This window comes from Leptonychotes weddellii, chromosome 10 (assembly GCF_054177405.1).
Source record: "Leptonychotes weddellii isolate Sample4059 chromosome 10, ASM5417740v2, whole genome shotgun sequence".
Lineage (NCBI taxonomy): Eukaryota > Metazoa > Chordata > Mammalia > Carnivora > Phocidae > Leptonychotes > Leptonychotes weddellii.
Genome location: NC_138378.1, coordinates 71,477,166 through 71,492,824, shown reverse-complemented (window position 1 = coordinate 71,492,824; position 15,659 = coordinate 71,477,166). Strand labels below are relative to the sequence as shown.

The window sequence follows — 15,659 nt, the reverse complement described above, 5'->3', positions numbered from 1 at the left end:
GAGAGGATTAACACTCGCCTGTGGGTAAGTGCTGCAGAGGTGGGTGGGGGAGTGGGCACAGGCCTGGAGTAATGAGAACCACATCTCCTGGTCTGGACGGCATAAGAACAACTTTTTTGGTTAAATGGTTAGCAAGTGAGGCCTGTGAGGTGAAGGCCAGTGGGCTTGCAGTTGTTCTGTTTAGATGGTAGAAGTTCTGAAAGAAAGGACCACTCTCCAGAAGGTGCAGCCAGCTGAGGGGGTCTTCCCTGAGGCCAGAGCAGGCAAGGAGGCGCCTAGGCGGGGAGCAGGAGGTGAGGTGGGGCAGGAGTTAAAATTCAAGCCATTCCCAAATGCTCAAGGTCTGAGATACGAGGTTGTTGTTTTTTTGAAATATGTACGTATCTCTGGAATCACAGTAGGTATTTTGTTATGAAATGTCTCACGTACTCAAACAGCAGTGCTTATAATCAGAACGGATTACTTTTAAATTCGTCCACTTAAGTTCAGACCTAACTGTATGCAATCAAATTGAGCCATTGTAACTTGGGCTGGGAAAGCCACATTCCTCCACTTTCTTCTAGGCTGAAAAGCGGTGGCAGCTCCATCACTGTGGTCATTTGACACAGGCCAAGTGCCTCACCACATGTCACCAAACAGGCAGAAAAGCTCTGTGCATGATGAGGAAGGAAAAGGCATTTTGAAAGCACACAGGGTTCTACGAAAATTGTCCGTGCCCTCCTCCCCCCTTCTCCACCTTGGTTCTTTTCATCGTTCAAGATGTGTTCAAGCTGTAATCTCTGACACCTTTATCTGTTAGGTCATAGCATGGCAAGTGTTTTCTTGGGCGTTAAAAATAAATGTTTGGGGGAGGGAAATTGAACCTGCATGGTAATGTTAGGCAAGCGAAGGCAGGCGAACGCAAGTGCACCAGTGGAGAAAGTCAAAATCATGGTTTCCATGGTAACGTTTAACTTGTCTGTGTCGTACACATTTCTCAAGAAATACATTTACCAGGCTACCTAGTGTTAAAATTGCTCCGCCAGCATACAAAGGTAGATTTCCCAGTGCGCTCGCATTCTCAATCTTCCCCCAACTAATTCATCTCTTCCACCCAACCTTGGGCAAGGAACTGAAGTCGCAACTCCTGACCTCCGAGTCAGCGTCCTTTGTAGGGTAGAAATTAGTTTTCATGTGATTAATTCCACTTCCTTCCTTTCTCCTTTGCAGATATATGTTGGGTAAAGGAGAAAAACGTAAGTTTGATGAGCATGAAGATGGGCTGGAAGGCAAAATCATGTCTCCCTCCGATGGTCCATCCAAGGTGTCTTACACCTTACAGCGCCAGACTATCTTCAACATTTCCCTTATGAAACTCTATAACCACAGGCCCCTCACCGAGCCCAGCTTGCAAAAGACCGTTCTGATCAACAACATGTTGCGGCGGATCCAGGAGGAGCTCAAGCAGGAAGGCAGCCTGAGGCCGGTGTTCGCCGCCGCCGCCGCCGCCGCCGCCGCCTCGCCCCCGCCCGACTCGCTGAGCGACAGCTACCGGGAGGCGCCGCCCGCCCTCAGCGCCCCCGCGCCGCCGCCGCCGCCGCCTCCGCCGCCCGCGCTCGCCGGCGACCTCGGAAGCACTACGCCCCTGGAGGTCTGCCTCACGCCCGCCTCGCTGCTCGAGGACCACGACGACGACACGTTTTGCACTTCCCCGGCCGCGCCGCCCGCGGCTCCTGCCAGACCCTCGGCTCCAGCGCCGCCGCCGGAGAAGGACAGCTTCTCCTCCGCCCTGGACGAGATCGAGGAGCTCTGTCCCACATCTACCTCCCCAGGGGCCGCAGCGGCAGCGCCCGACGGCTCCAGGGCGGGCTCCGGCGCGCCAGGCGTCCCGAGGCCCGACGACCCGAAGCTGATGGACTCTCTGCCCGGGAACTTCGAAATCACGACGTCCACGGGCTTTCTGACGGACTTGACCCTGGACGACATCCTGTTTGCCGACATCGACACGTCCATGTATGACTTCGACCCCTGCACGTCCGCGTCGGGGACGGCCTCCAAGATGGCCCCGGTGTCGGCCGACGACCTCCTCAAGACTCTGGCCCCGTACAGCAGTCAGCCGGTGGCCCCGAGTCAGCCTTTCAAAATGGACCTCACCGAGCTGGACCACATCATGGAGGTGCTGGTCGGCTCCTAAGAGCCCCGGACCGGTGCCTGCGCCGCCCAGACCCTGCGAGTGTCCCCGCACCCCACAGCTCTCCGCACTGTGCATGCACCCTTGCTTGCCTTTTTCAGAGAAAAAGATCGTTTTACACAAGGATCACACTAGTTTTCGCTTTGAGCAGAGTTGGAGTGCCTTCATCCACGTATGACCACTTTTAATATGCTTTTTTGAGTGGTTCTCAGAGACCTACTGCCCTGGAATAGGAAAGAATACATTGGAAGACAATGTTGCTATGCTGAATGACAAAAATAAACAGTTCAAGTGAAGCACAAGGAATAAGTTGGAAAAGCTGTAAATTGCATGTGCATATTTGTCTATTTTTTCTATAAGTTTTATTGCAAGAGGTAAAAAGAGAAAATATATATATATATTATTTAGATAATCTCAGTACCTTTTCTGGCATTTTCGCCCTGTATAGGTTGACTTGGCAATTCAGCCTTTTTAGAGGCATTAACTACTCCTCCTAAGTGTTGCATTTACATGGCTGTTTAGAAACTGCTGCCCAAATTTATTTTATATTTTTGTACAGATTCTGCAGTTTATGATATTGTTTTTCTAAAAACAAATGCTGTTTATACATATGAGATAGCTATTTTGATAGGATTTGCTCACATAGTTCCTGCAAACTTCAGATGTACAAGTTGTACTTGTACTTTTATAGAGTTGTAATGTTTTATATGTGTTTGGTGCAAAGAGAAAATTGGATCAAATTAATCCGCAGTGGATGACCCCAAATGCAAACACACACACACACACACACACACACACACTGCTTTAAGAAAGGGCCAGGCGATATCACACCCAAATTTCACAAGCACCAACCCCCTGGCATGAACACCCGCCAGCACTGTGACTTCCAAAGCCAGAGCCACGTCTGCTCATCAAACTTGCATTAAGCAGTTGGCGGGAGATGGCAGTGGAGCTGGGGGGGGGAGGGGGAGGAGGGGGGAGGGGTTTGAAGTGATGGTTCTCTTTAGCTCCCTCTCTTGAGGGGAAGGCTACCGAATACTCACTGTATTTATGCCAAGTTTGTGCTTTTAATTGTTCTTATTTTTTTAAACAGAAACCCAAATCTTTCCCTTTTGGCATAATTTTTACAATTACCTGAAATTTTACACGAGAACAAAATTTTCTGAAAAGTAACCAACCTCCTCGGTTAGGGCTCACAAGGAAGAAACTACCCCAGAAGGCATCCACTGTGTTGCTCAATTGTCTTTTCCAGCTTCCCTTCCCTAGAGCCTTTGTTCCCTCTGTTGCTAAGTGCTGAAAATGGCGTCTTCATGATCACCACACTGAGCGCAGCTCACCTCGGCCCAGCCTGGGATGCTGTCTTGTAACATCCGTTCGCTCTTGAACCTGGAGTTGGTACCATTATGTCACAGCTTCCAATCTGGTTGCTTCCATGAATCAACTGCTTTAACTACACTTTACAAAGCTGATTTACCCAAATACACAGACAGGACTTTCTATGCATGTTCCTGCTTCTCCTCCACCACCACCCCCACCCACCCCCAGGACACTGTAGCTTTTTATTCCTCCTGGTGTACATTTAATTTTTAAAACATTTGTAATGTATCATGCTTGTTGCCGAAATTGTTGATGGCCTTTTCGTTTCAGTTTTTTTTCTTTCTTCCAATGGTACTCTAGCTGGTTACAACCTATATTGTTGAAATGCAGATGGCTTCTTTAGGAATAACTTTTATATTTATTTAAGAATTTTTAAATTATGGGATTTGTGTTATTGTTGTTGTCTTTGTTGTTGGTCATTTGTCAATATTCAGTCACCAATTCTGCTCACTTCTTGCCATGGATAAAATTGAGTCTTCCGGGCCAATTAAAAAAGACAGCTTTATAAAATGGCACTTTAAACAAGCCATAGATAGTTTTATTTTTATAATGCACATGGCAAAGCAAATGCATTTGTGATGAAGGAACTGCTCGTTTAAGCAAAAGATTTGTGTATGGTATGGTTAAATTTTTCTATATTTGAATTTACTTTTTCCCCCCACTTGAATGTGTTTTCAAAGGCTAATTGTCCACTCAGTAGGAGCAGTGAGAAACAGATCAAATTGCACTTGTTCTCCTATAAGCAGCCTCCACCTGGACACCTTTCCCTGCTGCAGATGCAGCATTTCCTTTGATGGGACCAGGGACCATCTAGTGGAGGTGAGGCCTGTTGTAGATCTTCCGGTGTCACTGTGCCTGTCCATTTTAAGAGCTTCCTTTTCCTGTGGAGAACAAGTCAGCCCAGGCGCCGCGCTTCTGATAACCGGAGGCCCCGGCAAACTCCCCACATGCCGCCGCACACACATACATACGTATACAGACACAATAGTGTTGATGATTCTGAACAATAACAGGGTAAGGCGGTTGATTTGCCATTGTTAAAAACTGATTTACAGTAACTTAGAACAACTGTACTTTGGTTGGATTAGCAAAATCGTGTGTTTAAACAAATCCCATATGTTGGGCAACAGTTCAAATAAGCGCAGCAAAGTGTTGCCCAAACATGGTTCTCTGACTCTCTCGTATTTGTAAGGCTGGGCTTCAAAATCAAAACAGAAACCCCCAACAACAGCAGGCAAATAAATGCTTTTTAACGCTGGACACCCTTGCCGTAAATGCTCGCTATTCAAGGTCTGCTGAGGAAGACGTGGGAAATTAGGGGCCCGTTTTTCAAAGAACAAAAACATCAAGCAGCCACGTTACCATTGTCTTATTTTTACAAAGTGACGTCCCAACAGGGAAGAATGCGGGCCTGGGTGCGATCTCCAAGCCCCAGTCTGAGTGTGGGATGTGCTTCCAGATGCCACCTGGCTCTAGTGCCTTCCCCCTTTCTAAGGGACATCGTGTGGCATCCGGAGTCAGGCCGGCAGTTCGAGGTGCCTTTAGGAGAAAGATGTGCTGGGCGGGGCTGGGAGAGGAAAATTATCGACAGTGATGTGCAATGAAATGACAAGATGAGAGCAGAATCATAAGAGCTTTGAATTTGAAGTGATTTTTTTTCATAAGTTATTTATTCCTTTTTTTTTTTCTGTGTAAATATATTTATTTTACTGTGGAGCTCTAACAACATCTGGATCGTACCATGTGCAGAATGTATGGTAGGAATGTATTCTCTTGTAGGAATGTCAGTCTGTGTTCCAAGGGGTTCCAAGCCAGACCCCTGGATCTTCTCATTGTATGCACCGTCCACATTCAGTTTTCTCCTCTTCTCTAATGTAGGTCTTTTTGAAATATGCAAAGGGTATGGATAAGGAATGTTTTAATACCTCCAAATTTTTAAGAAAATCAAGCATCAAAGGGTTGATATTTTTAAACTTTTTTTAGTAACACTTTCTCTTGATGACAGAAGGGGCAGCCCCACTGACACCCTCTTTCACACCAAAGGGTGAGAACTAGCCAGAGCCTCCGCTACACCTCGAGTGTCTTTATCAATTGAGCTTTTTATTGCCATATCCCCGTGGAGTATCCCAACTGCCCTGAGGTCAATCAAGGAAAATTTCTTAAATAAATAAGCTCCAAAGAGCCAAAGTATCATCTTACAGATCGTTTTTAAAGCTTAAATTTATTAACCACCTTTGTGGTAAACAATGAATTATGAATACCACAGGGCAGCCTTCTTAAATGACAGATGTGTTAAAAAAAAAAAAAAGACTCTACTTTGTGCAGCGATTGTTACCCTCTATATGAATTGTCTTAATTTCAAAACCTTGCTGTTACAAATTGGACCTTTATACCTTTTCTGAAAATATTGAAAAGAGCGTATTTAACCTGTTCTGGCTGTGAATGGTTAACTTCCTGTAACTGCCGAAGGCAGCGAGGTGTGTGCGTCCTGCTTGTATACAATTGTTCTCAGTGCTTCTAAGAATGAGTCTAAATGGTTCTTGAAAATTAGCCAGGATCACACGCTATTGCAGACAAAACCAATAAAAATTTCGGACGTGTTTTGGGGATAACAAGCTTGGAAGAGAAGTGCAGTCCAGACAAGCAAACAAACAAGATTTTGGAAAAGATGTACATAGTGACATAGTTTGGTGCATGGTTTTTGAGGAAGGCTCTTGTCAAAAAGGAGGTGTAACCTTTCCCCCACAGACCTGAGAGCTGTGCCTTTTCTATGCAATATTACAGACGTTACATCGGAACCCAGAGAGCTGTACTCACATGTAGGTTTGGGCTGTAATCGAAACAATTGGACAGATTAAATGTACATGGAAATGAGCAGTCTTACTTTTGTAGTTTTATATTATACAATAAACAGTTAAAAGATGAGAGAGGCGTGTTTGGCTTGTTTGCAGTTTGCTTCTGCCTGGAGCACAACCAGCTCGGATGTCACGACTTGCTTGTGTGAAGGAACGGCCCACCCTCGGCCTGTTCTGGGGTTGGTGCCGTTGACCTTCTCGCACTGTCTTGGCCTCGGGAGCACCTTTTCCTCCTGGTTCTCCCCCTTGCCTCTGGGACCCTTCTCGACCTGGTGCTCGCTTCTCTTCCCCAGCTCTCTCTTTCCCAGTGGGATTCAATCCACGAGGACGATGAAAACTTGTTTGCATCTCCTGTCTCTCTCCCAAGCTCTGGAGTTAAGTATCTGGCAAGCTCGGCCATCTCACACTCAGCACCGTGTTTCCCCCCGGGGCCCATCCTTCCCCTTTGGGCCTCCCTCCGGTCCCAGCCACTCTGTTCCCCAAGGTCCATGCTCCCTGGCTGTCTCCTTTCCATCCCTGCCACAGCTTCCCCAACCCCGGCCCTCTTCCCTCCCTGCCTCGGACTCCTGCAGCTGCTTCCTATCTGCTGTAACTGGCACCATGGGTTCTTCAACAGCCTCGATGCTGGAGTTGACGTGACAGAGTACCAGTGGTTTGCCGTTGTGTTCCACGTCCTCCAGCAGTTCCCCTTCTTGCCCGCCCTCAGCATCGTCTTCCACGGGTTCACGGAGGACATCCTGTGCAAGTTTCCTTGGGCCATCTTTGGTGGGAGTCCTGGTCCAGGCATCTCTGGCCCACTGTACCAGCTGGCGAGGGAATGGAGCTAGATGTGAGGGGCCTGGGTATAATGAGGGTTCCGTTCAACCAGCAGTGGAATATTTGGGGGGTTGGTGTTAGGGAGGGGTTAGGGGTTGAATTGTGTGCTCCAAAATTGATATTGACGTCCTAACCCCCAGTACCTCAGGATGTGACCTTAATCTGGAGATAGGGTCTTCACAGAGATAATCAAGTTAAAATGAGGTTATTAGGGTGAGCCCTAATGCAATATGACTAACGTCCTTATAAGACGGGGAGATGCTGACACAGAAAAGCACACAGGAAGAACACCATGTGAAGATGAAGGCAGAGAACAGGCTGATATGTCTATAGGCCAACAAACACCAAAGACTGCCAGCAAACCAGGAGAAGCTGGGGGACAGGCACGGAGCAGATCCGTGCCCCAACCCCCCAAGCTCCCAGCAGGAACCAACTCTGCTGACACCTGGATCTCTGACTTCCGGCCTCCAGAACACCACATTTCTGTTGTTTAAGCCACTCAGTTTGTGGGGCTTTGTTACAGCAGCCGTAGCAAACTAACACAGGGGAGGAGAACAGGCAGGATGAGCTCTTTCCAGACATTGCGGTGGAAGATACTCATTAGGCAGCTAGAAATAAGAATCCGCTGCTCAGTAGAGTGGTTGGTCTCCAGAATATGAGCATCTGCTATTAATTAGAGATATAACTTTGGCAAATCATTCACTCTCTCTGTGCTTCTGAGGGCAAGATAAAGTCATAGCACCTAAATCTTTTCGAAAATGTTCACAGTGCAATGAAAATGCAAATTACGAATATTGTCTATCCTCACGCCCACAGCTGTGCCTAGCACATAGTAGGCACTCGAAATATCTGTTGAATTAAAAGAAGAAAAAAGCCCCATAGTTCTCTTCTCTACCATTTGGGAGAAGCCCAGAGCTCAGCCTTCCTTGTCTGGGTCCCAGGCCTGCTCCTATCCCAACCCTCTGGATGCCCCATTCCCATCACACTGTGTGCCCTTACTCATGCCCCTACTGCTTGTAGAAAATTCTACCGATCCCTCCAAGGCCAAGCTCAAGTGCCGGTCCATGAGCTTTCTGTGCATCCCCCCGAGTCGGAACCAATCTCATCCTCTGCTAGAGGGCTCTGCAAACCTCTGTAAATGCTCTCAGCAAGTCCTGCCAGGTGTTAGGTGAGCTGTGCACGGATTGTTTGCTCCACTCCCTTCTGCTGTTCTGTGACCTTGTGATGTTCATCTTTGCCAGAGGTTAGCAAACTATGGCCCTTGGGCCAAATGCTGCCGACTGCCTGTTTGTCTAAGTGAAGGTTTGTTGGAGTACGGCCACGTTTGTTCATCTGTGTGCGGTCTGTACCCGCGGTCCTACCCCAGTGGCACAAAGACCGTAAGTCTCTCAAGATCTAAAGTATTTGGCCCTTCACAGAAAACGTTTGCCAGACCCTGATCTTTGCAAACCATATAATGCTTCGGACAGTGTCTGATCCTAGCTGGGGCTCCATAGTGAGGCAGGGCACAGCCCCTGTGCTCGAAGGCACGTGTAGACTGAATACAGTGCGAGTCTCCAGGGTACGGAGTGCTGGGGGGCGGGGGTGCTGCAAGGCCCAGAGAAGGCAGAGCAGTCCGCAAAGTCACACGAGACTGGACATCTTCTGAGAGCTAAAGATGTGGGAGGAGGCTGAGACATGAAGCTTGCAGTGAAAAGGCCCCATTTTACAGAAATGAAAGCTGACACACACAGAGAGAAAGTGATTATTGTCTAATGCAAGATCAGGGTTCAGAGTCTGGCTCTGCAACCAGACGGCCTGAGTCTGAACCCTGGCTCCACCATTTATAGCCTGTAACCTTGGGCAAGCTTCCGAATCTCTCTGTGCCTCAGCTTTCTCATCGATAAGATTGAGCTTATTTCATGCAATGGTGGGGATTCAACGAGTCCATACGTGTAAAGCACTTAGTTCTAGGACGTTAAAAAAGAAGTCCACAAATGCTAGTTATAGCTTTAACACAGCAGTGGGCAAGGCTCAAATCCATGTCTCCGCTTAGTGTGGTGTTTTAGGTTGAGCCATAAAGCAAAACTGGGGCGTCTTGATGCTGAAGGCATGTTCTGTGGGGACACCACCATTTCCTAACACCGCACTTGTCGCCATGGTGGTCAGCTATTTGTTTACTGAGGACTGTGCTCCCGGCTTGTGTGGCAATCTGGGGTCTCAGAGTGCCTAATGCCTCTTTCATCTTCGCTTTCCATTTCCTTTTGCTCTTCTTGGAAAGGAAGCTTTGACTGCATCGCGAGTCATAGTCTCCAGGGTTACCACTTAACTGCGCATTCACATGGGCCAGACAGCCGTGAGTGCTGGTGTGTGTGATCTCATGGACTCTGCCCCAGCCCGTGGAGGTTTATCTTACCTCCTCCGCTTTGCCGAGGAAGGAGTCCAGGCTCAGAGAGGCTAAGGAACTTCCCAAAGCTCACACAGCTAGAAAGTGGCAGGGCTGGGATTGTGACTCTTAGAACCATAACCCCTCCGGCGCCCTCTCCTAGGGCCCATCTGGTGTGGTGGCGGAGGTGGGGCCGCGGCCCGAGGCTGGGCGGGGTGAGGGAGTCGGGAGACCTGGGCCCAATCTGAGCTTTACTTCGTTCACTTGCCTGACCTCCAACAAGCCCTGCACCTCTCCGCTTCTTCACCGGCGTGTGGATCTCTCTGGCACACTGAGGCATCCCCCGGACGGACAAGAGGAAGATGGCCCCGTGAGGGCAGCAGGGAACCAGGAGTTAGGGCTGCTCTCCAGGGCTGAGTACTCCCTAGGTTCTCTCATCCTGGCTCTCTGTGACCTTGGGCCAGCCCCTCCCCGTCCCAGAGACTCAGTTGGCTCAGTGGCCATGGAAGGGGCGGGCCTACATACACTCTGGGGACGGCGGCTCTCCCCGGCTGCACGTTAGAAGCCCCGGGGGCTCCAGCAGCATCTCTGGGCGCTGGGGCCAGGCCTCGCGGATTTTACGGAAACCCTGGGTGGGAGGAGCCCGCTGCTCTGAGGGCACCAGTGCCCGCCTTTGGGGCTTCGGGGAGGGCACAGGGTGTGCATGACCGGGGACGCGCACACGCCGGCATTGTCCCTGGAGCTGGGACGCCCCTCGGAGCCGCCCGCCGCCCCGGCCCCACAGCCTGCGGCGGCCTCCCCTTGCCCCCTGCTGCACCCACCCCGCCTCCCCAGCCAGGCCGGGCGGCCAAGCCGCCAGCTGCTAGCGGGGCCTATTGTTCCGCAGTGACAGGCCAGGGCTGCCGGAGCACAGGCCCCGGAGGCTGGCGAGGGAGGGGGAGGGGTGGGGCGAGCCGCGGAAATGTCTCCCAACAGCGCCTTCCGGGCTCCCGTCCCGGCCCCCGGCCCCCCGGCTCCCGCCTCCCGCCTCCCGCCTCCCGCCTCCCGGCCCGCGCGCCTGCGGGAGCCCCAACGCAAACACACCCAACCCAGGGCAGTCCTCGCTTGTCCTCGCAGGATGTGATCCTCGCTGGACGTGCGTGTCGCCGGTTCTGTGGGTTAATGATGGACAGAGTCAGGCCGCCTCCAGAAAAGGACTTTTGGTCACTTCTCTCCCGGCAAGTGCCTGAAAACAGTGCCAGGTGGCTGAGGGCTTTTGAAATGGTGTTGTTGGAAGGCAATGCAATCCACACGCCCGTCGCCCGTCGTGGGGACGCATGCTGGGGTCTGGCCGGGTTCCAGCGGCGGTGATAATCAGCCTTGTGTACAGCTCGGTGCTGTCGTGCGGTCACTTTGTTTGATTCTCATGACGATTCTGAAGGGGCTGGCAATGGGGGAATTCTGAGCGGACCTGGGGAAACTGAGGTACACAGAGGGGGCCCAAGGCTGCTAGGTGCAGTGTGCGTGTGCATGCGTGTGTTTGTGTGTGGGAGGGACGCTGTCTCAAACTCTGGACTCCAACCTTTATTACCTCCTGGCATTTCAGAGCCTAAAGGATCTGGCCCGAGACTTAAGTTACGAAGGAACAATGATCCACAGCAAGGCAGGGAGCTCGAAGTCGCACGTTGTCTTGGAGCTTTGTAACAGACTCAGGGTACCCGAAGTCATTCAGAGCTTCCATCCATCCTTTCTCTCTGAGAGCCTCCCTCCTCTATCCCCAGACTCACACCTCCGCCGCCCCCCCCCCCCGGGAGCTGAGGGGGGCAGAAGCAGCTCAGAGAAGGTGGCCCCCAGTGGTCTTCCCCAGTTCAGTGTGTCAGGCCCAGGCCTGATTGGGACCCACAGTGCCATCCCAAACATTCAGCCTAAAAGGGAGCGAGGCACTTGCTGAGTCGTCCCAGTTTGGAGACAATCCTAAGTGCCCCCCCCCAAAACCAAAATGCTGCTGCCAAAGTGCTGAGCTCCTGCTGCCACCTGCCCAAGCCCAAGGGCTGGCTCTTAGTCTCCGTCTCTCCATCTCTCTCTCTGTCTCACTCCCTCCCTCAATCTCTGACTCTCAGTCTCTCTGTCTCCCTTCTTTGCCCTTTTGGCTCAGTCAGTCTGTCTGCCTCCATCTGTCTTCTGCGTTAGCCCCTGAAGGCCTGCTTCGCTGCCAGAGTCTGCGAGGACACACGTCTCTCTGCCCTTGGATCTGGGGGACTGGGTACGGCCGCCAAGTGATCCCGGTGGGACTGTGGGGTGCGGGAGCTCCTGAGGGGGGCTCACCTGCTCATCCAGGGCCTTGCTGCTGCCCCGGGTGGCTGGGTGGCCTCAGGTAGGAGTAAAAGCTTTTTAGCTCTGTTGTCCAGGTTGACCTGAGCAGCTCTGACTGGACCGAGTACAGCTGGCCTGCAGGCATGGACAGGGATTCTAAGCGGAGGGGAGAGCGGGCTGAGCTGGTGGGGGTCAGTGCCGGGCGAGGTGGGCTCTGAGGAGAGATGTCTGCCAGGCAGAGGCGGGAGCCAGTGGTGCTGGCAGGGAATGGACTCTGGATGAGTCTTGGGTCATTCTGTTTTAAGTGGTCTGCGAACAGACTGCACAGTGTGGGCAGAGGCTGCTTGGGACCCCAAGTGAGGACTGGCTGCTGACGGGTCAGGCTGAGGGCCTGTGTCCTCAGGGAGATGGGGGAGGGCACACTACCTTCTTTTTTTTTTTTTTAAAGATTTTATTTATTTATTTGAGAGAGAGAATGAGATAGAGAACATGAAAGGGGGGAGGGTCAGAGGGAGAAGCAGACGCCCCGCTGAGCAGGGAGCCCGATGCGGGACTCGATCCCGGGACTCCAGGATCATGACCTGAGCCGAAGGCAGTCGCTTAACCAACTGAGCCACCCAGGCGCCCATCACACTACCTTCTTTAAAGCAACTTTGTTCTGCCGGACACTGCACGCTCTGGTCAGCCTCTCGCTAATCCATACAGGCAAACCGAGGCCCAGAAAAGTTAGGCAAGTTGTCCAAGGTGATATGACTGGTAACAGGGGTCTCGGGGCGGGGTTCTGTGTGTGTCTGTAGGACTCTGTTCTGCACAGTGGGGACATATCCCACTACCGTCCAGGGGGCCCAGGCCACACGGCCGGTCATTGTGAAGATGCTGCCATGAGATGTTTGGACATGGTCTGTAGCTGCCTCGGGGCTGGCTCGGGGGAATGTGGGGCCAGGAGTAGGTTCTCGTCCCCAGATCTCAGCAGTTTGCCTCCCTGGCCTGCCAACCGCCGCAGCTGGGCTCCAAGGAAGAATAGGATGGGCAAGAGAGAAACTTCGGAGGCCAGAAGGGCTCCCACCCCACAGGACTGATCCCTGTGGGTCATAACAAACCAGGGGACAGAACCCTTGCCAGCTAGAAACACCATGTGAACTTGTCTGATGGCCGGTAGCAGCAGGAAGACCTCGGGGGCAGCTCAGATTAGGGAGCCCTCACGGCTCGTTTGTACTTTGATTCAATTAGCCTTTATTGGCTCACCCCCAGTGTCCCCAGTGCAGTAGATGGTGCCACCACCCCCTAACTGATGAGGCCCAAATCCTCAGAGCCCTTCTTGAGCCCCCGCTTCCCACCCCCCCACATCATTAGCGGACCCTGTATCCTCTGCCTTCCAGATAGACGAGGGCTCCAGGGGCTCTGCCTCCCAGCTTGTCTCCCTGCCCCCACCCTTGTCTGGATCGTCTATCTTCAACAGAGCAGCAGAATGATCCTTTGGAAATAGAAATCATCACTGTGCTCCCCAAAACGTGCACGTGAATCACCTGGGGAGCGGGTCTGAGTGGGGGCTGAGCACCTGCATTTCTAACAGGCTTCCAGGAGCCGCCGGTCCATCCATGGACCACACGTCGAGGAGCCGAGTGTTGGGTTATATTACTTCTGAGCTCCAACGGCTTTGCTGGAATAAAATCCAAAGTTCTCCTCATGGCCTCTGTGGCCCCCGCTCCTTCTCGGACCGCACCTCTCCCCTGTTGGGGCACTCACTCTGCCCCAGCACCACCCACCCCCAGCCTGCTTGTTCTGCCAGCACACAGAGCTTCCTGATACCTGGCTGTGTTCATCTGATGACCGCGTCTCCCTCACTGGACTGTAGAGCCCCGGGGGCTCGCGTTGGTGTTGCTGTGCTCGCATCTCTAGAGCCTGGCGGAGGGGACCGACTCTCAGTAACTCCTTGCCCATGGAGTGGACGGACTAGCCCGCGCCAGGCGCCCTGGCTCCAGGACTGAGCCAAGCAGATGGCGCCTGGCCTGGTGCAATCCACAGCTTTGTCCCCAGCAGGACAGGCAGGCATGGGGGTGAGTCACCAAACGGCTGTGGTCAGTCAATACTCCTCAGTCTCTTCTTGGGCCTGGCCCGGGCGAAATGTTTTCCGTGAAGTATCTCATTTAACCCCAGCACAGTGAGGTAGGCACTCTTATTACCACCTACTTCTGCTCGCCCTGTAGGGATGTGCTTCCTCCTCCCTGGGTCAGTGACCTGACTTCCTCACCGTTCATCCCTCACGGGCAAAGCTGGGGCAACCTGCAGAGAACCCCCTCCAGGGCCAGGCCGGGGGACCGCACCCTGGCCCTGGGCATGGGTCCAGTCTCCCCCCAGCCCCTGTCCTCACCCCCACCACACGTGCTGCTGAGGGATGGCATGGTGGGGTCCCAGTGACTGCAGCCTGGAGGGAGTAGGCCCAAGGGCCATCATCCTAGGCCAGGTAACTGACTGAACGATGTATGCGCTGGTCTTGCTTCCAGGTGGGGGATATTTCTCTTTCCCAGCCGAGGGAGTTCTGTGCACTTCGCTGCAGCCCTTCTCCCCTGCAGGGCTTTGGCTGGAGAGGGGAGAGCATCTGCTGGTAGCTGCTGCTGAGGGAGGGGGGTGGGCCAGCCCTGCCCTGAAGGAGAGCGAGGTGCGTAGCAGAAATCTTTTTTAAATACTTTTGAAGACTTCTTATTAATAGACTTTACTTTTTAGAGTATTTCTGGGTTTATAGAAAAATTGTGACAAAAGTACAGAGTTCCTAGGGGCTCCTGGGTGGCTCAGTCGGTTAAGCGGCCGACTCTTGATTTCGACTCAGGTCATAATCTCAGGGTCGTGAGATGGAGCCTGGCATCTGGGTCCGTTGCTGGACATGGAGGCTGCTTGAGATTCTCTTTCTCCCTCTCCCTCAGCCCCTGCCCTTCTCAAAAAAAAAAAAAAAGTACAGAGTTCCAATATATCCCCTCTCCCTGCTCCCCTAAAGTTTCCCCCATTATATCATTTTGTCTTAGAGTATTACATTTGTTACAATTGATGAGCCAATATTAATGAGTTATTATTACCTAAAGTCCACAGTTTATATTAGGGCTCACTTCTTGTGTTGTACAGTTCTATGGATTTTGACAAATGCATAATGTCGTGTCCACAATTACAGTATCATACAGAATAGTTTCTCCACCTAAAATCTCCTGTGCTCTACCTGTTCATCCCTCTTCTCCCCTCCTGGGCCCTTGGCAACCCCTAATCTTTTTTCTGTCCCCCTACTTTTGCCTATTCCCGAATGTCATATAATTGGAATGTCATAATACGTAGCCTTCTCAGACTGGATTCTTTTTTTTTTTTTAAGATTGTATTATTTATTTGAGAGAGAGAGAGAGCACAGCAGGGGCAGAGGGAGAAGCAGGCTTCCCACTGAGCAAGGAGCTGGACATGGGACTCCATCCCAGGACCCTGGGATCATAACCTGAGCCGAAGGCAGACGCTAAAACAGCCGAGTCACCCAGGCGCCCCTCAGACTGAATTCTTTTGCTTAGCAATACACATTTAAGGTTCCTGCATGTCCTTTCATGGTTTGATAGCTTATTTCTTTTTATTGTTGAATAATATTCCACTGTCTGGATGTACCACTATTTGATTATCCATTTACCTATTGAAGGTTGCTTGCAAGTTTTGGCAGTTATGAATAAAGCTGCTATAAACATTTGTGTGCAGGTTTTTGTGTGGACATAAGATTTCGATTCTTTTGGATAAATAGCTATGTGCATGATTGCTGGAT

General features: G+C 51.5%; 1 protein-coding gene across 3 annotated transcripts in view; it reads left to right on the top strand.

Annotated features, from left to right (window-relative positions):
• Nucleotides 1–6,472, top strand: part of SERTAD2 (SERTA domain containing 2) — a 105,622-nt gene extending 99,150 nt beyond the window's left edge. For all 3 annotated transcript variants that reach the window (XM_081833603.1, XM_081833601.1, XM_081833602.1), the window contains exon 2: nt 1,210–6,472. In XM_081833603.1, coding sequence (XP_081689729.1) covers nt 1,214–2,173 — 960 coding nt within the window. In that variant the 5' untranslated portion in view covers nt 1,210–1,213 and the 3' untranslated portion in view covers nt 2,174–6,472. The remainder of the gene's footprint in view (nt 1–1,209) is intronic.
• Nucleotides 6,473–15,659: the final 9,187 nt, after the last annotated feature.